The 26,676-nt window shown below is 38.2% G+C and overlaps 1 protein-coding gene across 2 annotated transcripts in view; it reads right to left on the bottom strand.

Moving 5' to 3' along the window:
- Nucleotides 1–26,676, bottom strand: part of F13A1 (coagulation factor XIII A chain) — a 165,311-nt gene that overhangs the window by 52,622 nt on the left and 86,013 nt on the right. For both annotated transcript variants that reach the window (XM_045866417.3, XM_054505746.2), the window contains exons 7-8: nt 15,291–15,465; nt 12,100–12,238 (exon numbers count right to left, since the gene is read on the bottom strand). In XM_045866417.3, the coding sequence (XP_045722373.1) occupies nt 12,100–12,238; nt 15,291–15,465 (314 nt within the window). The remainder of the gene's footprint in view (nt 1–12,099; nt 12,239–15,290; nt 15,466–26,676) is intronic.

The following is a 26,676-nucleotide window of genomic DNA, read 5'->3' as shown; positions in this document are numbered from 1 at the left end:
GGAAATATGCTTATGGAATATTAAGTTTTAATATTAACACATTATTTAATAACACATACAACACAGTGTATGTGTTCATTGTGTATGTAGATAAGTGTGGAAGGCAGAATTCTAAATTGTATAATTTCCTCCCCTTGAATGTGGGTGAAATCTATGAATATGATGGTATATAACTCCTGTGATTATGTTACTTTACATGGCAAAGAGGATTTTGCACATGTAATTAAGATAATTAATCTGTGGACTCTGAGTTAATTAAAAGGGAGATAGCAAGGTGGGCCTGATCTAACCAGGTGAGCCCTTTAAATCTGGGTCTAGAGGTTAGGGACAGAGCAAGCTAGAGATTGGAAGCAGCAGAGATATCCTCCTACTGGCCCTGTAAAAGATGGAAGCTTCCATGAGTTCTACAGCTGCAAGGAACTGAATCCTTGCAAGAACCTAAATGAGTTTGAAAGAGAGCCCTGAACATCAGATGGGACCACAGCCTCAGCTAACATTTTGATTGCCATTATTTGAGACCCTGAGCAGAGGACCCAGTTAACCTGTGCCCAAACTCCTGATCCAGAGAAACTGATAATAGTTTTAGACTGCTAAGTTTTTGGTAATGTGTTATGCAGCAATAAAAATGAGTACAATAGCAAAGAGACATATGAAAGGATACTTAAGAAGATGTTGGAAATGCTCTGAGGAGTTAGAAGATGGATGACTCTGACTTTTGTATTTTTTTTCTGCAATGTTTGAAAATTTTATAATAAACATGCACTAATTTCTACCCACCCCCCCACATAAGTGAACTATTTTTTATTAAAAGAAAAGAGAGCACAGTTAAAAATCTGCCCTGGTTTTAACCACTGGATAAGGTCACATCTGGAGTTGCAAGAGCCTGTGGGATGATGGAGAAGTGGACAGAGAACACAGCTGCAATCAAAATGGGCTTTGGGGCTCTGCATGCTAGATGTTCAAAGACAATAAAGTGGATAATATAAGCAAGGAGTCCTTTACTGCCTTAAACTTGGCTAACTGCTTAAATCCTCCACAGGGTCATCTCATTTGCAATTTGTCCAGGAATGTTTTCCTACAAGGGAACAAAGAGATTTGGGCTTGTAACCCTGTTTCTGCAGCTTTATTATGGCTCAAGGGGAAACACAAATAAGATTGAGTGAAAGCCCTCAAGGAAATGTGTTGGACCAACTTCAAGTGTAAACAAATCTTTGAATTCTTTTATTTTAAAAATGGTAGGGGGTGGAAGAAAGGTACTTAGCTATCTTGCAAATTGTGTGTTTGTGGCAGATGGGCACAGCCCCACTTCCCGGGCTGTTTTGATATACTTTCAATACAGGCAATGCTATTGGTGACAAAAATGACAGCACTCCCTGAAATTGTTGAGCTTTGGCCATTCCGGTGGTGGTGGGCATGGGGTGGTATGGGAGTTGTTGAAAGAAGTGGAGGCAAGTTGGTGGATTCTGAGGCTTTTCTAGCAAGACATTCCAAAGTGGAAATGAAAGCTTGGACCAAGAAAAAACTTGTCAATTAGGAAAGGTAATGAAGCAAAACAATGAAAAGGAATTATTCAGAGAAAGGGAGGCATGCTGGAGCAATCTTTTATGGAGCTGGGAGCTGGGAACACTACACTACTTCAGAATGCAGCTGTTCATTGTTAGGAACTGTTGGAATGCTGAAACCAGGAAAGGCATTTAAAGTCTCTCTGGGGTCATCAGTCAAGGGTTGGAGGTCCAATCAGGTGGAGACCCAGACAACCCTTCTGTAGAAACCAACTGCCCACCAAGAAAAAAAGAGAAGTAATGAAGGTATTTGTTTTTGCTTGTCCTTTGCAGGGAAGGAGTCCTCCAATGCTAATTGTGAAATCGGCTTAAGCACAGTCTTCTGTAGTATGAGAGACCCCAATCAGGGGGTTTGAAGTTGGGGGTGTGGGTGGAGATGTGATATTACTCCCAAAATGAAACTATGAGGTGTATTTATAGAAGAGGTGATAATCAAAATAATTAGTAACTGCTCAGACACAACCAACTGGAAATCGCAACCAATCAGAAAGGACACTCAGTCTAAATAAATGCGGTATGTTCCTACCTGTACATACTGGATAAATGCCAGCCCAGATGTATTCAACTACATATACTGTACCATAGTACCTAAGAAGCTTGTTTCCATTTACAAAGTTTTCTGGGAGTGTGTCTTTCCTTAGTCCTGAGCCTTTCCACTCTCTTCTTAAGCTTCCAGGTACTGATTTCTTGAATATTTATTAAGAACATTTTATAGCAGCCTTATTATAATGATTTTTTAAATTTTACTTTTTTCTCTTCTTTTGATAGCTTCCCCTCTTTTCATTATCTGTTTTACTTTTTAATTGTAGCATGAAAAAATGGCTAAGACAGAGAAGAGAAACAGTCAAGAGAAACTGTCACTAAGGAAGCCAAGACATTGGTTTACTAGACAAAGATTTTTAAATCAGGTATAATAAACAGGTTCAAATAACTAAAGAAAACTATCTGAGTAATATTTAATCAAACAGAAGATATCAATGAAAAGATAACAATTATGAAAAGGAATCAAACAGAAATTCTGGAGTTGAAATCTACAATAACTAGAATGAAAAATTCAAAAATTAACTAGTGGGTCTCAAAAGCAGATTGGAGTAGACACAAAGAAGAAAGAATTAGTGAACTTGAAGATAAGTAAATTGAAATGAAAAAAATATGAAGAAAAATGAACAGAGCCCCAGAGACATGTGGGATACCATCAAGAGTACCAGCATACTCTTAGTGAAGGTCCCTGAAGGAAAGGAAAGAGAGAAAGGAGCAGAAAGAATATTTGAAAAAAATAATAGCTAAAAACTTTCCAAATTTGATGAGACATTGATATATACATCTGAGAAGTTAAATTTCAAAAAGGATAAACTCAAAGAGAGATATATACACCTAAATACCTCAGAGTCAAACTGTCAAAAGCTGAAAATAGAGAATTTTGAATACAGTATGAGAAAAGTGATTCATTGTGTACAGGAGATCATCAATAGGATTAAAACTGACTACTTGTCAGAAACCATGGAAGCTAGAATCCAGTGGGATGATATATTCAAATTGCTGAAAGGAAAAGTTAAATAAGAAATGTATATCTAGCAAAAACTACCCTTCAAAAAAGAAGCAAAGGTAACTTACATAGAGAAATAGGCAAAAGAGTATATATAAATGTATATTTGTTTGAGTTCTTTCCCCCTCTGATTTTAAAGACTTCCTTACTCTTTGTAAACTTCATAAAGCAGTAATTATAAAATTGTGTTGATGTGCTTATAATGTAGAAAGATGCAATCTGTATTACAATAACAGAACAAAAGGTAAGGGGAATGGGACAACGTTTTTGTATGCTTTTGAAATTAATTGGTATTAATATGAACTAAGTTGTTTCAAATGATGGTTTTAAATTGTAGTCCCCAGGGAAACTACTAAGGAAAAACCTAAAAAATATATTGTCAAAAGAAATAGAAAAAGAATTAAAATAGTATACTACAAAATATCTTTTTACTCAAAGTAAGAAAGTAATGGAGGGATGGGGAAGAAAAAAGACATAATGCATATAGAAAGGAAATAGCAAAATTGCAGCTATAAATCCTATTTATCAGTAATTACCTTAAATATTAGTAGACTAAGCACTCAAATCAAAAGGCAGAGATTGGCAAGATGGATAACAAAACTGTATGTTGTATCTAAGAGATGCACTTTATATTCAAAGATGCAAATAAGTTGAAAGTAAAAAGGTGGAAAACAAACTGTGCAAAAGAACCAAAAGATAACTGGAGCTCTATATTTATATCAGACAAAATAGACTTTATGACAAATATTGTTACTAGACACAAAGAAGGACATTTTTTAAAATTTAAATTCAATTAGCCAAGGTATAGTACATCACCCAGAAGCACATTTTATAATGATTAAAGGGTAATGATATTAGGAAAACAACAATCATTAACATATCTGCATCTAATAAGAGAGCCCCAAAATACACAAAATGCAAAACTGACAAAATGGAAGGGAAAAATAGTCAATTTAACAATTCAACCAGAGGTGGGGAGTAGGGGGTAAGCAAAATGGGTGAAGGGGGTCAAAAGGTACAAATTTCCAGTTATTTGAAAGTTGGTAGATGAGATCTTAAAAGTCCTCATCTCACACACACACACACACACACACACACACACACATTTTGTAACTATGTATGGCAACAAATATTAGCTAGACTTACTGTGGTGATCATTTTGCAATATACACAAATAATCATTATATTGCACACCTGAGACTAATATAATATGTCAATTATACCTCAATAAAAATAAACAAACAAACAAAACAAAAATAATTTAACAAATAAAAGTTGGAGACTTCAATACTGCACTTTCAATAACAGAAAGAACAAGCAGGTGGAAGATTAGCAAGGAAATAGAAGACTAGAACAACACAATAAACCAACCAGACCTAATGGATGTCTATAAAATATCTCACCCAACAACAACAAGATATACATCTCTCAAGGGGAAATGGAACATTCTTTGGAATAGACCATATGTTAGGCCATAAAACAAATCTTAATATTTGATCCATTAACATTTAATCCAATTACTGATAAGTAGGATTTACATCTGCCATTTTGTAAATTCCTTGTTATACGTATTATGTTTTTTTCTTCCTCTATTCCTCATTACTTCCTTACTCTTTGTAAAAAGATGTTTTCTAATATACATTTTATTTCTTTTTCTGTTTCTTTTTACTATGTATTTTTCAGTTTTTCCTTAGTGGTTTCTCTGGGGGTTATAAGATTCTAACTGAGAACTCTAGTTCAGATTAATACCAACTTATTTTCAACTGCATGCAAAAACTTTGTTCCGTTCCCCCTGTCCTTTGTGCTATTAATTCAGATTGCATCTTTCTACATTACAAGCCCAGCAACACAATTTTATAATTACTGATATGTGCGTTATATTTCAATAAAGGTGTTATAAAAAAAAGTGGGCTCTAGGGTCAACCCCCCTTGGGTTTGTAATTCAGGCTCTGCCACTTATTGGCTGGTGACTGTGGTTAGGTTACTGTGTGCCTCAGTTTCTTCATCTATAAATGAGGACAATAATAGCAAGTATTCTAGAAAGTTGTTAAAAAGGTTAAATGAGTTACTACATGCCACCCACTTAGATCAGGACCTGGCACAATGAAAGCATTCCATAAGCATGAGCTATTTTGATTCTTTGGAGGTGGAAAATAACTTTTTCCATCCTTTCTTTAAGACTCTGGTATAGATTCAGAGTGTATATTCTTAGTTCTCTAGTGACAGAGCTCGTGATCTTGTTCTAGGGGATTTCCTCAAAAACAATTTGGCTGACAGTAATGCAGTTAACAAGATAATCTATACTTGAAAAGAAATATCTTTGGTAGATGTTCAGAACTGGTAACCTAGATGCATCACCGGTTAATTTTACAAACCCTTAAACATCTTTAAGCAGTTTGGTTCATATTCAGAAAATTTTCTCTACCTTTATATTTGGAATTCATTTTTGTATAATTCTTTTTTGCACATACAGGAATTAAAATTTAATATAATTTAACACCATGAAGGTCTAACTAGTTGGAACACACTGAGCATCTATAGCAAGGTACAAGATAGATTGATCTAAATTTCAAAAACATGCCTACAATGGTCAAACCTCTATGCCAAGTGCAGAGACTGCAATGAGAATTGGGATCAGTATTATACCCAGTGCTGGCCCCTAGGTGTGAAGGCTGTTTAATTTCCATTCTCAAACTTGCTTCAAAAGAGCTTTATTTATAGATTCAATGCTACCCACTGCAGCAGAGTTTTTTGCATTTGGAGTGAAAAAAATAAAACAATAACAACTGTACTCTTTCCAACAAGTACTGAAGGAAGTTGGATTTTTTTTTTTTTAAAGAACCAGATCCACTGAGGCCAGAAATTACAACTACAAAATTTTTCTGTGGTGTGTGTTTGATTTTTGTTTTGTTTTTTGTTTTTCTTCTCTTGGGAGCTGATGGGAAGTCAATTTGCAAAGCAGCACCTATATGTGAATGGGCGGATCCTAGCTGGCCCTGTGCAGGTGAGCAGGTCTTCACACAGAGCGAGGGGTAGAACCTGCTGCATATGGGAGGAAAGGCCTTGTTGGAAGAAGAGCGAAATTTATTAAAAAATTTTGGGGAGCTCATTAAGACCAAACTCATACATTTATATAAGAGAAAATTAAGGTCCAGAGAAATCAAGCCATTTGCCCAAAGTGACCCAGCTAATCAGTGGCAGAGCTAATCATATTGTCTTGCACCATGGAGAGAGAGAGGGAGGGCAAAATTACAAGAATAATTTGACTTGATTTGGTGTATTTCCATGATGCCCTGGGGAAAAACAAAATAAAATTGTGATTACTTTCCACGTGGATCACTGACTAATTTTTAGATAGTTGCAACATTGAGTTGAAACTGAGAAATACAAATTTGCTAGTTCACAATTATTAAAAAAAATTAAAATTGTAAAAGCCAGTTTAATCACCCCTACTTAATTTCAAATGAAAAGGCAATAAAAGGAAATAAAGACTTGCTAATTGTTGCGGTACTCATGGTTTTCACAATTATCTTTGATATCATATAAACTGTTTAAAACTCTGAGTTTCGATGTTTTCTACACCTGCCACTTGGCTAATCAACTGGAACTTGAGAGGCTGACCGGTCAGCTATGGGCCTGGGTGTACACACGTGTGTTCAGCCCACTTCTCCTCATCTCCTGAGTGCATGGGCAGCACATATGAGTGAGGGGCTTAGAAGCTGGACAAAAAGGAGTCACGGAGTCTCAAAAGCTGTTGGCTCCAAGAGGAAATCTGGACCACTGTTGGCTGTTGGACCCTCTAAAACTAAGAGTGAGGGGTGGGTTTGTCTTAAAGGACTCAGGGTTAGACAGTGCCTAGAAGGTAGAGAAGTAGGAGAGGTGGTGATAGGTGGAGGACGGGAAGGAAGGACGGAAGGATGCATCCCCACCCCTAAAGAGTATTAACTCCATCTGCTCCTCATTGAATGCACAGCCTGGGGGCATTAGCTTCTTCAGGAAGGTGGGCAAAGAGCCAGGAGTTCTTGATATAAAGGCAGGAGTGGCAAGGGGCTGGAAGGTGAGTTAGAACGAGTTTTGATATTCAACAACTGTGGTCATAAGAATAGAGGCTAACTCTGTATGAGCTTTCATTCCTTCCTGCTGGGTCCTTGAAGCAGATTGCTCTCTCTCAGGTTGTCTCATCTCAGGGCTTTTGACTTTTATAGATGTACCCCTGAGTTTCATCTGTGGGCTAAGGTCACTTCCTGGGCATTCCGTCTGTGAACAGCACAACCAGAAGATTGCAGGGCGGATAATGGCTTTGAGTCCATGGCCACTTCCCATGTGAACAGCCTTTCCCTTTGCTCCCTTGGGCTTAGGATGGCAGCCCCTTCCCCTCATCTCCATGCCTCCTGGCTCATGTTACAACCTACCTTATATTTTTTATAGGGTTCTATATGTGATTGACTCACCCACAAACTAGCTCCTCAAGGGACGTGACTCTTATTTCTCTCTGAATCCTTAGAATCTGGTATTTGGACATAATAGTGCACAATAGTGTTTGTTGAATGAATTAAATGACATTTATTCAGTTAAATGAGCATCAAAAATTTTTTCCAACCAATTCCATTTATTAAGTCCTTGCTCTATGCCCTGCATCCTGTTACATGCTGGCAAAACAAACAAAACCAAATTAGATCAGACATTGCTCTCCCCCATGGGGGCTGCAGTCTGGTGGGGGCCAGCCAAGAGGTGGGCATAGTTCTTTCAGCCCAGAATCATCAAATCTGACTATATCCTCTACAGCAAAAATGACACAGGATAATGCTTTCATTTAGAAGGAGAAGAGCCTTTCACTGAAAAACCTTCATGACACTAATAAGTGCCACCATCCCTTTCTTTTGAAATTGTTTCCATTTCCACTGTGATAGTCATATAATGAGGTGATCAAACTGAGCTCTTTCTTGCAAGGTGAGGCCAAACCATCACTTTACCCCGTGCCCACGGAGTGAGCCGTGTTCTCCCTCCTCAATGAACCTTCATCTCCCTATTCACTGTTTGCACTGCAGCTAAACATTGTGCAAGCATCTTCATTAAACTGTCCGCAGTGATTCATAGTTGCCTTCCCCCAGAGGTTACACATAATTCAAAACCCATTGGCACATGGGGGACAGGCGGCTTAAATTGCTCCTTCCAGGATATGTTACCTTGCATTGGTCCACTCAGAATTTCATTCGCTACAGTGAGGTCCAATTACTCTGCCCAGCTGTGCCCTTCTAAGGTTCCTTGGCCCCTCCCTCTCCTGAATCTCTAAGAAGCAGCCTCTTCCCTCTGTGGGCATCCACAGTGTGTCCACTCTGCAAAATTGCCGCTCCCTGTGAGGTGAGGCACTCTCAGAGGGGAAATCCACCATGGAGGGACCTGAGGTGCCAAACCAGGAAGCAGGGACATAAGCAGTCAGCCCTCCATGGTCTTTGGTGCTAAAGGGAGAAGAGTCAGAGCATGGGCTGAAATCCATGCTTTGCACCCCCGCCCCCCACGGCCTTGGGGAGGGCCACGCATAGTATGCCCTTGAAAGCATTCTTGCGCTGGCTCTCTGAACTCTTTGTACTGGCTTACTTCTGCTTGGGCCACGCTGGACCTGGCCGAAGAGGATGCTTTCAGTCACGGTCATGGAGACCCAGCTGGACAAATTAATTCACCACAAACTGTGTACCATCAGGATACCTCAGTGTTAAAGAGATGGTAGAGGTACAAGACAGAGAAAGCAAGAAGTCATTCTCATGGTTGCCTTTAGAAAGAGAGGAGGAAGAGAGGAGGGGGCAGGGCGGGGAAGGCAAGAGCCATGCACAAACCAGGAGGGAGTTGGGGCGAGTTTGTCCAACTGGAGCCTGTGGAAGGAATTGAGTCTGGAGGCTTGGGGGAGGCCACTTGCTCCTGAGACCCCTGCTAGGAAATTCGTTAGGCCATGTGTTGTCAGCCATGCCGTGCTGGCTTCTCAATGGTCAGCTGATGCCCACCAAGTCCTCCCTGCCCTCACCTCAGCCTCTAGCCTTCTGCCCTGCCCCCTGCTTGCTCACCAAGCTATAGCTCAGGCCCCTCCTGCTTCTCATGCCTGGCTATTACTAATCTCATTAGCAGGCACCGAGGAGCATCCCCTCTGGGCCTAGCACTATGGTAAGTCCTTTACCTGTATTACCTCATTTAAATGTCACAGCTACCCCATCAGGAAATGGTTACCCTCATTCTACTGATGAAGAAACCAAAGCTCAGAGAGGTGAAGTCGTTTTCTCGAGGTCACACAGCAAGTAACCTTCAAAGCTAGAGCTTGTGTGGTGGTGTGGCCGTGGTGACCATGTACTGATTGATGTATCCAGGGAAAGCCCCCACTGGCTTTCTCAATCAGGGAGGGCCCTAGAGATTCTTTTGGTTTTACGGAACTTCTATAGTTTGTAGGGTCCACTAGTGTTTGCACTGGGGTGTGTGTGTGGGAGGGGAGACATAAACTTCTGCTTTTGTTTTAAAAATACCCCAAAGGTACAGAAATGGCATAGTCATCTTAGGACGTGGGACACCCCTCTTTTTTTCTGACTGCTTCAATGTGGTTAGGTTGATGGCAACATATTGCCTCCAAGAAATTCCAGCTGCGTGACTAATAATGAAGGCAATAATGACAGCTAACATTCATTAGGCACCTGTTATGCTCTGCTCTGGGCTGAGTGAAATAGGAAATTCTGTCATCTCTACTTTAAGAGAAGGAAAGAGGAACAGAGAGGTGATGCCTTGTCTAAGGTCACACAGCTGGTCAGTGGCAGAGCCAGGCTTTGGACTCAGACCTGACTGAGCCCTTTAATCTTTGTGTTCCATGGTCAGACGTGTCCCAAATTGAGTTCACGTCAGCCAGTTAGTGAGATGACAGTCACCATATGTTGTAAGCCCACTATGAGCCAAACAAGGGGAGGGAATAAGAGCCCAGGGCAATGGTCTGTTGGTGGAGCATGGGTGAGGCCCCCAGACCAGGGAACAGAGTCCCAGGGTGATGGGACATTTGTGGAAGGTAATGAGGGAGCAGCAGTTCACAGGGACAGGGAAAGGAATTCAGAGTAGGAAGCCGAAAGATGAGAGCGTTACCAAGAGCAAGATCGATCAGCTTCACAATTTGCTATCAATTTTGTTTAGGGCTTCATGGGGTTATTTGTTAGGGTGCCCATGGGGATTCATGGTGGAAGCATTTAGATCAAGGAATAGGGAGGCATAATTTCAAACTGCAGTTGGCTACCAAGGCATTAAGGATGTGTGTGCGTGTGCGCGCGCACGCGCGTGTGTGTGTGTGTAAGGAAAGGTGCACAGAACAGAATACCAAATAATTCTCATTTTGCTATTTTCTACTGTCACAACAGGCTTTTGGGGCAGCTATTTTGGTCTGTTTTTGTTATTCCATATACATGCTGGGCTGCTGTACTGTAATTCCAAGGGCTGAAATGATGCTTTAAATTGCTGTTCAATTTACAGAGGTGAGGTTTTGTCTTGCCTGTACTCTCTTGCTTACCATTGCTCAGCTCATTCCCTCCAAATGAACTGCACTATTTTTTATTCATAGTACCACTCTGCTGCTAGTTCCCCGATTTCCTTCTTTCCACATCCTCCAATGAGTGTGTTTACCAGTCCTGGCAAGTTAATACTGCTCCTACCACTGTGATCCATTCCTGTAACACGGGAGAGTTAAGGCACTTCTAACTTTTAATTTCTCTTCAAATGAGCTCGTAACTTCTTCCCATCCCCATTTGGATGCTTTTACAACTGACAGTCTTTTCACTTTATTACTTATAAAGAACAACCTTACGTGACACACTTTTGGCTTGGATATTCCAACTAGTTCAGAGCCTGGCAATTTCCCTCACACAGACCTTCATAAATATCCCTTACGTTTGGGTTTTCTCCCCTCTTTTTAGAATATTGTTTTGGACTGAGTGGGTCCCATGGACATAGGAAATTTCTTTGGGATCTTAAACCCCCTGTAGCCAGCTTGTGGTGTAGCTGCTCAGGGCAATGAAAGAATGATGTGGTTGGTATTAGTGACAATTTCAACTTTACTCCCATTCCTATCTCTGTTTGAAAGATGAGGTCACAAACCACGGAGAACCACATCTTTACATTCAAAGAGCAATCCCAAGGGCACCTGGGTGGCTCACTCAGTTGAACATCTGACTCTGGATTTTGGCTCAGGTCATGATCTCAGGGTTGTGAGATCGAGCCCCAGGTGAGGCTCCACACTCAGCAGGGAGTCTGCTTCAGATTCTCTCTCTCTGCCCCTCCCCCAACTTGTGCACTCTCTTTCTCTCCCTCTTTCTCTAAAATAAATAAATAAATCTTTAAAAAAAGAGAACAATCTAATACTGCAAAGGCAAAAAAAAATTGTGGTTAATGGTCAGATGTACTTGTGTTTTATTCTCAGCTTATCAGATGTGTGACCTTGAGCAAATTACTTTAACCTCTCTGGGCCTCAGTTTCTTCCTCTGTAAATGGAGATACTAATAAGCACCCACATGATACAGCTGTTAAAAGAATAAAATACAAGCACGTACACAGAGACACTGGTACATAACATAGTAAGTGCTTAATAAATGTTGGCTATATTATTCCTGGAGTATTGACATAGAGAATACTCGGGTCCAATACCTCTGCCACTCACCATAATATTCTCATACTAAAGTAGAGAGGAACTAGAATGGGCTCTAGCCTAAAGGCATAGCTAAAACCATGACCCTTTTCAGTGGTTGCTGTTGTAATGCAATGATTGATCTTTATTACTAGAAACGGAAACTGCCTGTGCAGTAACAATTCTCATTCATTCGCTAAAAGCAATCTCTACCAATCAGACATTTCTGCCTATGGTATTGAACAGTCCTTAAAATAGAAGAGAAAGAAACATCAGACCCATTCTGTCTTGTGGTTAATGTGTATTGTCACTCTAATTTGATATCAGCAAGTGCCTTTGTAAATCAAACTCACCACACTGAATCCTTGGTGAGTTTGGAGTTCACGTTCCCATCTTCTTCCAGGAAGAAGTCCATTTGCAAATTGGCATTATTATCATGGGCTGAGAAGTAATTAGTAACGACTCTTGCTGGTATCCCAAGGCATCGCAAAACTGCAGGAAAGGACAGACCACAACAAAACCCATCACCAAAATTTAATAAATATATAGTGAACAATCCCTTATCATAAGGGACTTCCTTCTTTACCAAAAAGAAAAACCCTTTGCACGTGTTATCAGATGTTCCCTACTGAAGAAAGGGGACTATTGTCAAGCTTCAGGACTATGGAGTGAACCTTGCTGTGTGATCATTCAGAATAAATGGAATAAAAGTACTAAAATCCCAATAATGGGGTTCTAATTGTTTAGTTGCTAATCATAAAATCACTAAAGTAGTATTATTTTAGTCCATCTAATAGGACTATGTTCCTGAAAATAAAATTTTTTGAAAAACTCAGCTAGATTTTATTTATTTATTTGAGAGAGAGAGAGTGCACAAACCAGGGGAGGGGCAGAGAGAGAAGGGGAGGGACAAGCAGACTCCCCTGCTGAGTGGGGATCCTGATGCGGGGCTTGATCCCAGGACCCTGAGATCATGACCTGAGCCGAAGTCAGAGGCTTACCTGACTGAGCCACTCAGGTGCCCCAGAGAAAGATAAATACCATATGATTTCACTTGTATGTGGAATTTAAGAAACAAAACAGATGAACATAGGGGAACAGAAGGAAAAATAAAATAAGATGAAATCAGAGAGGGAGACAAACCAAAAAAGACACTGAACTCTAGGAAACAAACTGAGGGTTGCTGAAGGGGTGGTGGGTGGGGGGAAGGGATAACTAGGTGCTGGGCATTAAGGAGGGTGCTTGATGGAGTGAGCACTGGGTATTATATGCAACTGATGAATTACTAAATTCTACCTCTGAAACGAATAAAAAAAAAAATTAACTGGGACAACAACAACAAAAAACCCTCAGCTAATAGGAAGTTATAACAGAGGTCCTCAGTGGGGTTTGCTCTCCTGGCTGGAATTTGCTCTCATGACACTTGGTGGAGGGTGACACCACAGATTCATTTTAATTGCTAGATAATAAATTACCTGGATGCATCTTTTGCCATATGTACCTATTGATTAAACTCAATCCAAATGCCCTCCCTGGCTCCCAGGATGCCAGACATCAGGGCTCATTGAAAATAATTCAGCTGACAATTTTAAGATTAATGGCTTGGCTTGCCTTTTTTTTCTCAGAATAGTTTAGCATTTTTAACCAAAGGCTATCCACCTCCTTCAATAGAACAACCTTGGAAATCCAAACTTGAGTCTGGTAGCATTCAAATGTCCTCATTAACTGACTTAATCTTAATACCCCAAACAAAAATGAAGGCAGCCACCACCTGCTTCCTACTTCCATCTTCCTGTATTGATTCACAGTCCCTATTCAAGCCAAAATTTTACCAGTAAGATGATTGGCACTCTAGCTCTATTTCTGGCTTACCACTAACTCACAGAATGAGAATTGTTCCAGATTTTGCCTGACCTCATAATTTTAAGGCAGGTGAAGCCTGACACTGGGAGGCTTCCCATAGGAGACACCTATGCCTCCCTCCTTCCAACTTCCCTCTTGGGGTCTATTCTTACTGTGACTTCCTCACATGTGCTTCTGCCTTTTTCTTAGCTTACCACCAAAGCCTGTTTTCAGGGATAGATCTGATGACCCTTTCATACAAAAGGCATAAATGGATGGAAGGTGTTCACTATTTTACCTGGTTCCAAGCCTGAAGGAATTACACTGGGATAGTGAAATTCTAGACAGCAGGAAGACATAGGCAGAGGGTCCTTTCTGTTTTCCTGGAAGCATTTCCTAAGAGTAGCTGCTCCCATCAGGCACCCTCTACATAGTCTGGGCTTGGGAATAGTGAGGGAGGGGGGCTACCTCTAATTGTTAGCCCATCATGAAGTTCAGCTTCTATCTAGAACTTCAGAGACCAGCACACCCAGGAAACTGATACACTGGCCTTTATTGCTCTCAGAAAATATATTCCCTTAGCCCTTGGGTATGCTCTACTGGCTAAGAAAATAATCTTATTCAGTTTAATACCATAGAAAAACAAAAGCACAAGACGCATAATTTCTTCCCACTTGGATCACTGACTAATCTTGGACTGTTGCAACTTTGAGCTAAAACTGCGAGGCTTCATGATCATTTATAAAAAATGGCCTCATCCTGGCTTCCAGCCTCTAGCCCCTCCTTGATTTTTCTGATTAAAAGAAAAATGCTAACTAGGTAAAACATTCTTTATTAATGAGCAAGCAGACAGACACTCCAACTTGAGCTTAATGTTTTCTCCAAGGCTGTAGAAATGGCAAGTGAATGAAAATCGTTACTAATGATGAAGATATACTGAAATAAATGTATTTTTAAAAATAGTCACTGAATTAACAATAATATTGTCTGGGCCTAGACAGGCAAATGGCATTTCAAAAAATGATGCATGGAGCTGAAGAGAATAATTCTGTTCCCATATGTTTTCCTCTATAGATTAGATGTTGGGTAGATTAAAAACCAGAAGGGAAAGTGGGGAGTAAAGACTGTTTATTAAGTTCGGATATCTAATTGCTCAGGGGCATTGAGATTCCCATGTAAAAATGGAGATGAAACCACCTGTCACAATCCCTCCCACAACCAGGGTAAAAATTAAGTGCATATATTTATTAAACCTCTCAGTGGTAAATAATAAGCTAATAAACATATTTATAACACTTTTCAATAACAAATAAGCAGTATATATCTATTATTATTTATCATTTTAAATTTTATTAATTTAATCTTTTTAAAATGTGGGAGGTTACTGAAACTAAAATGGCATATCCTTTCCCTCACATCATTTCTTGGCCCCTGGGACCCCCATTTCTCTGGGTGTTGAATGATGGATTATGTAGGAAATAGTCCATCATTCTTTCTATAAAGATTCTGCAGTCAAAGAGAAACTATGAGCATATTTGGCCCAGTACAATTTAATTATGCATTGACTACATCCCAGAATAGCCATCTATAAATTCTAGAGAGCTAACAGGGTTGCTAGGTCTCTTTGCCAGTTTATAGATAAAGTGTCTTGAAGTAAAATTCCTTTTGCATTAAAAAAGGTGTTACTCAATTGGCTACTTACATGTGTTAAAGACACCAGCAAAAACCCAGCATTGACCATACTGGACTGGATTCTTAGTACTCTGGTATTCCAACAGAATGTCAACACTTCCAGTCCAGGCTGATGGGGGGACACCATAGGCATAGATATTGTCCCAGGATCCAACAAGGACACCTTCATCATCTTTGGCATTAACCTAAATGAGACCATGAGTGGTAAGAAGGAAGAAAGAACATTTAGAAGAGTTCTCTCCAGACTCTGACATCAAGTAAGTGAAGGCATCCAGTGCCTTCCAAATGTCCTGTATGATAAAAACAATTCTACTACTGTTTCATTCACTGTTGTGTTGTCAGGAAAAGTGATGCAATAATTAACTGTGCAAGATAACCAAATAACCAAGACTGCTTCTCAAATAACATATTACTGTAATTAAGATGGTGTTGAATAGCAACTACGAAGACTTGTAATGTCTTCTCTACATGCTTAGGAAAAGATATGCACAGGACACTTGGTCTGGTTGGAGTCATGAGGAAGAGAGGAAGAACACTTGCAAAAGAGGACAGCTCAAGTAGGGATCAAATAGGGATCTTGCCTTTGTGGAAGGAGAATTCAAAACTGACACATGACAGAAATGTATAGGTAGAGTGGGGGCCCAAAGTCTCATGGTCTAGTGAGTTTTGACTTTGGTGATGAATTGCAGGCTCTGACAAACTGAAAAAGTAAATAGATGTCATAGGAACCATTAAGAGTTAATAAGAAACTAGATTTCCATGGATACCTTACAATGTTTATTTTAAGCAAGTTGCATTAAAAAAGTATTTCTTTTATGATTGTTTTTTTATATATAAAATGCTTGGTATTTATTTTCCAAAATTCTCTTTAATTTCATTTTTCACCACATTTGTCCTTTATGATTGTTTAAGGTGATTAAGGTTTTGTAGTTTTGTTAAAAGACCTCCATTTGCAGGAAGGTCCTGGGTATTATAAGTATGGGGTAGATTTAAAAATGGCAATCTTGAAGATTTGGGAAAATCTCGCTACACATTCAGACCACAAAGTTCTGGTAGCAGCAGACCTCAAGTGCAGGAACGAAGACCTCTTGTGTTTAGAAATTAAAAAGACTAAGAAGTAACCATTTCAAGTCATCAGTTTTTTGCGGGGAGACACTATTGAATCTTACTTCTCTTGGTGTAACTTTCATCATGTTTAATTATACTTAGAAGACTACCTAGGTAAGGAGCAGTGGGAGCTTTTCCAAAAACTGATGCCACTTCAACTATGTTTATGCGTTGACATGGCAAGTGTTTAGAGCCTTGATCCTCAAAGTGTGGTCTGTGGACCAGCAGCTGTGGCATCCTCTGGGAGCTTGTTAGGAATGCAGAAGCCCAGTGCCTGCCACAGACCTACTGAATCAGAGTCTGCATTTTAACAAAATCCCGGGGTGATTTCTGTGAATGTTAATTTGAGAAGCATAGGTTTAGACTATGCCAAGAAGACATTAGCAAGCAATGTGAAACATATGATTGAAGCAGGTGTGTTTGGATCATGAAAACTATAGAAGATATATTAAAACATGGGGACTTTACATGTTCGCTGCCTTGCCAATTAACAGCTCAGTCTCAGCACTTGTCCAGACCCCTGTCTTAGGCTTACTGAGTTTAGTTGTAGAGGAGTCTAGTCTCCCCCACTGGGTCATGAATTCATTGAGACTAGAGATTTTAAAAAAATCTATGTCTTTTTTACTTCTAGCAAGTATGGGCAAAGAGCAGGTGCTCAATAATGTTGAATAATCACTTGTATATTCAACAAGCATATAGTTATTGTTTATATGAATAGGAATAAGACCTTCTCCCTGGGGAGAGATGAACAAGAAACCAATCAAGTGGAATTAAAGTTTACTAATGTTAAGACAGAAAGATGTACAGATAAGGTGGAGGCCCAAAGGAGGTGGTAATAAGTTTCCTCAGGTTGGAGGGTGGTGGTGGTAGTGGGCTGAATAGGGGAAATTATGTGAAAGCTAGGTCTTGAGTGGTTGAGGACCAGATAAGGTCATCTACATAATGGAAACAGTTTGAATAAATGCTTGGTGTCATGAAACAATATGGCAGGTTCAGGGACCTGCTAGGAGCTCTGCATGGGTATCATGTAAGTAGACCATATTGGGTAAAATAGAAAATACCAAAAGGAAACACTTAAAATGTGCTTCTACTGTGAATGACAAACCTTCCACTGAAATATGAGATTTACTCTAGCACTGAGTGGCATTTCCCAAAGAGGGTCCTTCTGGAAAGTGTTCTCTAGATCACCATTCAATTTGATTTAGACATACTATTTCTCCCCCTTGATCTGTTTGTTCAGGTTAAAGTAAAGGTAACTACTCAGTTGATTTGTTTAATGTAGAAAAAGTAATTCTCTGGAGATTTCTGAAGGACCTTGTTCAGCTAATTGCAAACTCATGCCTTTGATGTAAACTTCGACTTTATCCTATAACTATATGAAAATGACTAGAATGCAACAGGGTTTAGTCAACCATTTTGGCTCTATTTATGATTAATACTTCTCCTTGCAGTTGAACTGATTATTTAAAAATCTGTATCTGTTATAACAAAGCCTGAGGAGCACCCTGGTAGGCTATGATGTAGTTTGGTCTTTGTGGATAAGTAGATTCAGGTTTAACTTACATCACCATTTCCTTACCCTTATCATTGAGAAATAGAATAGAGCCTATGAATCTCAGAGGTAAAAGTTCCTAAACTATGGTTCTAATGACTGACTTTCAAACAGATAGCCATTAACTAGAGGACTATTTATAGCATCTGGCTGAACCCAATCAGCTAAGGAGAAGAGAGAGAGAGAAAAAAAAAAAGCTCTCTTCTCTACAGACTTTTAATTGTTAATGCTGAATTGTTTCCCTGTTGCTAGATAAATCACAACTCTCATTTATTAGCATTGGGTCAGATTAGCTACTGTTTTCTAATTAGAATATTGACTTCTGAGGGGCTCAGACACGGAAAGAGGTAAGTCTCTAGTGACACATGTAAAGGGTTAAAGTAATATCTCCCTCCCTAGACAACAAGATATGTTTGGGGACACTTTAAGGGCATGCTGGTTCTTTTTCATGCCACAATGGACTGTTTTAATACCCTGTCATGAACTCTGACCAGTGTCAGAATGAAATGTCTTGCTTCACTCACCAGTGAGTGTCTAGGAGACAATATGAGCCCAGGACTTTGGACAGGGAGTGTTATTCAACTACATTAAATTGTCTTCTCATAATACCTACAATATGGGAAAAGTGAAAAACCAGGCCCTTCCAAAGACATTATGAGCAATGTCAGTGGCATAACATAATTCAGTAAACTTCAAAATCTGGTTCCAAGAAAAAATGGGGGTTATAGATTGGAATAGAGAGGCAGCATGCCTCAGCTCCTGACCCTCACCACCAGTCTCAGAAGCCCTACTGGCAAGTCCACAAAATCATAAGACTTCTCATTTGTATTTCAAAATCTGGAAAGAAACTAGTGGAATTAAAATGCCAATCTTTTCCTTGTTCTGACTGGAACAGTGGGAACAACTGCTGTGGAGAAATGGGTGAGAATGGGTCTGCATCTCTAAAGAGGTAGACATTCTGGAACTAGAGTGGGGAAGTGACATAAAGCCTGAGAGTTACCCCACCCCCCCATGGAAAGGAGATAAACCTCTAATTAGGTGGGGTGGATTATCAGATAAGAAATATAGCAGAACCTTAAAAGAAAGAGCAGAGCCCATGTATTCTAACAGACATTGCCATCTCTCATTTCCCCCCACCCTCCAACATTTCTTAACATACTTGAGAGTAGATGGAATGAAAAACATTGGCCTCAAACTGTAGTTCAGAGGAAAAATCAAACTAATCTTAATTGGGATGTGTCAAGATTTCACCTACACTATATTAGAGCAAACAGGACATGTGGAGAAGAATTCTGCAAGTATGAACATGAATAAAAAGAAAAGAAGCAGTGAGGAGGGAGGGACAGAGAGAGAGAGAGAGGGAGAGAGGAAGAGAGAAAGGGGAAAGAGAGGGAGACAGAATATGAAAAAAATAATACTTAGAAGAAAATAAAATTAAGAAACATAAAGAATTTTCTCACAATCTTAGGAGATCACAGACTTAAAAGACTAAATTGAGGACCAAATCACATGATCATGGAACTAAAAATAAAGTATAAGCTATAAGAAACAGAGTAGATACTGGTAAAAAATAAAATTAATGACATGTACTAGGTGTTGGCTAACTGAATTTAAATAATGATAAAAAAATTAATGACATAGAAGAAAAGCTTGAGATAAAGGAAATACTATGAAAAATATAAAGAGATGAAATTATTTGGAGATGAGATAACAGTTAGGGAAAAAAGGATGATACAACATAAGGATAATTAATATCCTTAAAATAGAGAACCCAACAATGTGGTATCTCATGGTTCAATCGGTTAAATGTCTGACTCTTGATTTCAGCTCAGGTCATGATCTCAGGGTTGTGGGATTGCACCCTGAGTTGGATTCTGAGCTCAGCGTGGAGTCTGCTTGAGATTCTCTCTCTCCCTCTTCCTCTGCCACTCCCCCTGCTCATGCTCTAAATAAATAAATAAATAAATAAATAAATAAATAAATAAATAAATAAATAAATAAATAAAATCTTTAAAAAAATTGAGAACCTAACAAATGAGTCAGAAGATATATTTATAAGAAAATTTTACCTAACTGAGGAAAAATGGAATCTATACTTTGAAGGAATAATCTGTGTTCCGATGTGATTTGATGCAGAATTCTCATTGCTTAGGAACTTCAATTAATTAAGGTATTTGAACTTAAGAATAAAGAAATAATTGTTCAGTCATACAGGCAGAAAATGCAAATTAGCAACAAGGGAGGAAATAAGGCTGCCTTTAGACTGCTCCACAGCACCATCCAATGGCAAAACACAGTCAATCAATATTTGCACAGTCCTGAGAAAAAAAAAGGTTGACCCAAGAATCTTATATGCAGCTAAGAGGTTCTGCAAGTATAAAGGCGGCCAGCACTCATTTTCAAACATGAAGAATATCAGGGAATTTAGTACCCATTAAAACCAAACTACTTGAAAAGTGATATCAAGATAATTAAGGGCTGAATCAAACAAAGAATCCACAAACAAAGACATTGTGGTAAAAGATCCAGTGATGACAAAAACCCATATAAGTTTAAAGACTTTTGGGAATTATAGTATCAGAATGAATATGAATTTTAAAACTTGATAATATAATAACAATCTTAAGAAAATTAGACATGAGGGAGGAAAGAAGAGAGGGAGAATGGAAGTGCTGATGTTTTAATGTGCCAGGCTCTCTTAGTTAATTGATATCATCTAATATTAAAACATAATCTAAAAATATATAATTAATCTATTCTTTTAATGGTTTTTTAAATAATCTTAGAGGGATCTGTTAAGAAATAGTATTTCTTGTAATGAAGAAACATTTATTTGATGTTTAACAATGTCTTCTGTTGAAATTCAGATTTTTATTTCTGTGAAAGCAAAATTTAATAAGATTAAATAAAACTTAAATAGAATTTGAGTAAAATTAAACATAATACTTTTGAATTAAATAGCATGACAACATTTTGCATAAAGGCAAGCAAACAGACCAATGGAACACAATAAAGAACACAGAAATAGACTCCAGAAATATAGTTAACTAATTTTTGACAAAATCATAAAGATAATTTCATGATCAAAAGATAATATTTACAACAAATGGTGCTGGAACAATTGGATATTCATATGCAGAAATGAACTTTGATTCATACTTTATGCCATATAAAAATATCTCAGAATGGATCATATACCTAAATATAAAACCTAAAACTATAAAACATCCAGAAGAAAACAGGAAAAAAATTTTATACCCTTTGGTTAGGCAAAGATCTCTTATATATAATACCAAAAAGCAAAGCAAAGAAAAGAAAAATGATTCATAAGGAAAATATCTACAAATTGGAATTCATCAAATTATGAACTTTTGCTCTTTAAAAGACATCATAGGAGAGTGCAAAGGTAAGTCCAGAGTGAAGGAAAATGTTTGTAAATCATTTGTGATAAGGATTTGTATTCAGAATATGTAAAGAACACTAGAAACTCAGTCATAAGAAAATGAATAAAATTTAAAACCACGGGCAAAATATTTGAACAGATACCACATCAAAGAAGATACATGGATGGCAAACAAATGCAACCAAAGATGCTCAACATCATTAGTCAGAGGGAAATGTAAATTAAAACCACAATGATATAACATTATACACCTATTAGAAAGTCGAAAATTAAAAAGACTGATCATATCAAGTGTTGGGGAAGATGTGAATATGTGGGACTCTCATACAGTCCTGGTGGTGATGTAAAATGGTACAACCACTTTGGCAGTTAAAAATTCTGCCAAAATTCTTAAAAATTAAACATACACCTATCATATGACCCAGCCGTCCCACTCCTAGGTATTTAAGAAAAATAAAAGCTTATATCTATACTAAAGCTTTTGCATGAATAATCCTAGCTTTATTTGTAAGAGAAAAAAAACAAAACAAAACTGGAAACAGCCTAAATGTCTATCAAAAAGTAAGTGGACCCAGCAACTGCACTCCTGGGTATTTACCCCAAAGACACAGATGTAGTGAAAAGAAGGACCATATGCACCCCAATGTTCATAGCAGCAATGTCCGCAATAGCCAAACTGTGGAAAGAGCTGAGATGCCCTTCAACAGAGGAATGGATAAAGAAGATGTGGCCCACATATACAATGGAATATTACTCAGCCATCAGAAAGGATGAATACCCAAATTTTACATCAACATGGATGGGACTGGAGGAGATTATGCTAAGTGAAATAAGTCAAGCAGAGAAAGTTAATTATCATATGGTTTCACTTACTTGTGGGACATAAGGAATAGCATGGAGAACATTAGGAGAAGGAAGGGAAAAATGAAGGGGAAATCGGAAGGAGAGATGAACCATGAGAGACTATGGACTCTGAGAAACAAACAGGGTTTTAGAGGGGAGGGGGGAAGGGGGATTGGTTAGCCCGGTGATGGGTATTAAGGAGGGCACGTACTGCATGGAGCACTGGGTGTTATATGAAAACAATGGATCGTGGATCACCACATCAAAAACTAATGATGTATTGTATGGTGACTAACATAACATAATAAAATTTAAAAAAAAAGTAAGTGGATAAATAAATTGTGGTTCTTCTATATAATGGAACACTACTCAGCAATAAGAAGAAGCAAGAAGAATGAATGGAACACTATTCAGCAATAAAAAGGAATACAAACAATAGCATGAATGAATCTCAAAGTGAGATAAAGAAGACTGAAAGAAGCTAAACAAAAAAGAGTACATACTGCATGATTCCACTTATGTAAAATTCTAGAAAATATAAATCAATGTGTAATGACAGAAAGTAGGGCAATGATTGCCTGGGGATGGCAGAGAAAGCAGAGACTCGTCAAAAGGAGAAATTACAAAGGAAACTTCTGGGGAATGATAGATATGTTCATTATTTTCATTTTGGTGATGATTTCATGGGTGCATCAAACTTATCAAAATGTGTTCTTTCAATATATGCTGTTTTATTGTATGTTAATTATATCTTAACAAAGCTGTAAAAAGTGTAATACTTTTTAAATTAGCATCTATAGTACAATATCATTTATGATTTTAAAACATTTACCTACTTAAATATCTATGTATCTAGTTGAAATGATGTACATCAAATATTAATAATGGTTATTGTCTGGTGGTACAATTTGGGTTGATTTTTTTGAGGAAAGATTTTTTAAAGATTTTCATCTTTATATTTTTTCTGAATTGTCTAAGTTCTTTTTAGAGAACATTATAATTTTTTAAAAGATTTTATTTATTTATTTGAGAGATAAAGAGAGTGAGAGAGAGAGAGCATGAGCAGGGGGAGGGGCAGAGGGAGAGGGAGAAGCAGACTCCCCTGCTGGGCAGGGAGCCTGATGCGATGCAGGGCTTGATGCCAGAACCCCGGGATCATGACCTGAGCTGAAGGCAAATGCTTAACTAACTGAGCCATCCAGGCCCTCCAAGCATTGTAATTTTTTTAACCAAAAAATTAAAAAAAGATCTTTCATAAAAAGAGACTGGAAGCAGATATGAAAGATGCTATTGTATCTAATTCTTGAAGTAGGATAAATATATTTATTTATTTATTTATTTATTTATTTATTTATTTATTTATTCATTCATTCATTCATTCTTATAGTTTTTTAAATGTTTAGAAATTTCCCATGTATGTACCTTAGAGGAGAGAATAGTTAAAATTTATTCTGTGCTCAGTGGGGTAGGATATCTCTGAATTCCAGGCTTAGGCCCATGGGGAGTGATTACACTGGGTTTGTTCAAATATGGAGAAAGGCAAAGGGAATGCTCTTTGAGGCCAATGATTCAGAATTTGAGCCATCAGGGACTGGAGACTGTGGGAAATCCAGTCAGGAAGTAGTGCTTTTGGGATGAGAAGCTCTTTCAATGGGATGACTGCAGGAGGACGAGCCTGTGCTTGGTTTTGTGATGTTAGGGCCTGGTGCTAGGGTCATGCTGGGTAGACCTCCACCCCAGGGTCAGAATAAGCCCCAGGTTCCTGTACAACTCAAAAGATAGGAAGGGCCTTAAAGCATAACCAATACTGGATTTCTCTCCAATTTTGGTCTTGGGGAACTGGACAGATTTTCACCTGATATTGGAAAATAGAGAAAAGTGACATCTCTTGATTCTCCAATTTCCTGAAACACATATGTTTATATTTTATATAATTAATTTTTTCCCTGCTTCTTTTATTTATTTATTTTTTTAAAGATCTTTATTTATTTGAGAGAGAATGAGAGTGAGAGAGATCACAAGGGAGGCGGAGGGGGAGATGGAGATGGAGAGGGAGAAACAGACTTGCCGCTGAGCAGGAAGCCCGATGCGGAACTCAATCCCAGGACCCTGAGATCATGACCTGAGCCGAAGGCAGACACTTAATTGATTGAGCCACACAGATGCCCCAATTTCCTGCTTCTTTTTAAGTATGTAAAGGTATTTTTCTTATACTGTGTGCACATTATATATGGCTATGATGAAATAACTTCTCTTTGTTATATTCTGTTAAATTTCATTGTTAAAAGTTATGTTCTCATAAAGGCTAGGATTTCTGTAACTCTTGTAGAATACAGTTTTATGCCTCATCCTGTTTATAATAGTTTCTTGAAGACTACTGGATATAAATTTTAGGTAACATGAACTAGCTTCAAAGATGGAGAGTTAAATTTGGGAAGGAAAATAATTATTTATTGAGTAAAGTTCTTTCCAGGTTTTATGAACCACAAGCCCCCAGCTACAATCTGGTGGTGATCAACCTTAGCTGTAGGTGGAACTGGTGTAGTGGATGTCAAATTGCACCCATGACACTCTAGGGATTTGCAAAAACAGCTCAGTAGTCACTGTATTGGGGGGTGGAGGAGGAGATGATTGAGTGGTGGTGTTGGTAGCTTCAGGCACCATCTCTCTTCAATGACAACAGCTCTTCCTTCCTTCCTTCCTTCCTTCCTTCCTTCCTTCCTTCCTTCCTTCCTTCCTTCCTTCCTTCCTTCCCTCTTTTGTATTTGGGTTCAAGTGATATTTGCTTGAAAAAAAATGGTTCCAAAGTAAAATTTGAAAATTCACTGATCTTGGAATGTAGAGATTTATTTCTTGTGTCTTTCTGTCATTTGTTAAGTGATGTGGCGAGTATGAAGGAGATGAACAAATGCATGAGAGAAAGAAATAGGGTAGCAAGAACTCTATTTCCTCTTTTGCCTGGATCCTCACCTTTGATCCTTTTGGGGCTTTTATAATACCTCTAACAGCTAGGATTTTGATCTAAAGAGTAAGAAAGCCATCTATTATTTCCTTGGCTTTTCATACTGGTGGGCTTTACAAGATTTTTTTCTGCCTTGGTGCTTTTAGAAATGTCATTTTCTCTTCCTGGAATGCCCTTCCATACTCAAATCCTTTCTTTATATGGTGCATGCCTACTGATTCTTTGCAACTCAGCTGGTTTCATTCTGGAAATCTTTACCTATCATTTTGATTTGGATGTCTTCTCTCTGTGCTCACATAGTATTCTTTGCTTTGTAATGTAATACCTCCTACATTGCCTCGTGTCATTGTTTGATTGTCTTTGCTCTCATTGTGAGGAAGGAAGACACAATGCTGTTTGACTTTGTATCCTCTGTACCAGCACAGAATGAACATCCAATAAGTTCTGCTGAGTGAATGAATATGGTATCAGTAGAAGGTGGGTGTAGGTCACTTTTTAATATTTCTTAGATCAAGGCAAATGGGTTAATCAGGGCATAACAGACATTTTGTTGAAATTGAGAAGGTGTTTCTAAAATTTATACAGAAATTCAAAGGATCTAAAATAACCAAAACAACATTGAAAGTGAAGAACAAAGTTGGAGGACTGCCTGATTTGAAGATATACTATAACACTATAGTAATCTAGATTATAGTATAGTATAGTATAGTATAGTATAGTATAGTATAGTATAGTATAGTATAGTTTAGTTTATATAGTATATATAAGGATGGACAAATGACCAATGGTAGAACAGTGTCTAGAAATGGATCCACATTTATATAGTTATTTGATTTTCAACAGTTGTCAAAGCAATTCAATGGGGGAACAGATAGTCTTTTCAACAAATGAAAGTCTTTGTGACAAATGGAAGTTTTCCCAACAGGCTTTTCAACAAATGGTACTAGAATAAATGGATAAAGCAGGAAAAAAATTAAACCTTGACCCCTACCTCACACCACACAGAATGATAACTCAAGATGGATCATAGACCTAAATGTAAAAGCCAAAATTATAAAGCTCCCCCCCCAAATATAGAATTTCTTCACGACCTTGTGGAAATAACATTACTTCCTAGGAAGGATTCTTTTAAAAAAAGTTTAGAAACTGAATTTCATAAAATTGTAAACCTTTTGGTCCTTAAAATATACTATTAAGAAAATTTAATGGCAAATCATATTCTGGGGAAAATATCTCCTATACACATATGACAAAGGACATGTATTCAGAATATATAGACAACACTACAACTCAATAATAAAAAGACAAACAATCCAATAAGAAATTGGACAAAGACTTGAAAAGATACCACACCAAAAAAGATATATAAATGGCCAATAAATGCCATTTATTTTTTTATTTTTTAATTTTTTTTTAAAGATTTTTTTATTTATTTGACAGAGAGAGACACAGTGAGAGGGAATACAAGCAGGGGGAGCGGGAGAGGGGCAAGCAGTTTTCTGCAGAGCAAGGAGCCTAATGTGGGGCTC

This window comes from Mirounga angustirostris, unplaced genomic scaffold (genome assembly GCF_029215605.1).
Source record: "Mirounga angustirostris isolate CCGP_5_RB_7025 unplaced genomic scaffold, mMirAng1.0.hap1 SCAF_8, whole genome shotgun sequence".
Taxonomy (NCBI): domain Eukaryota; kingdom Metazoa; phylum Chordata; class Mammalia; order Carnivora; family Phocidae; genus Mirounga; species Mirounga angustirostris.
The sequence above is the reverse complement of the archived record's forward strand: the minus strand, read 5'-3'. Positions and strand labels throughout refer to the sequence as shown.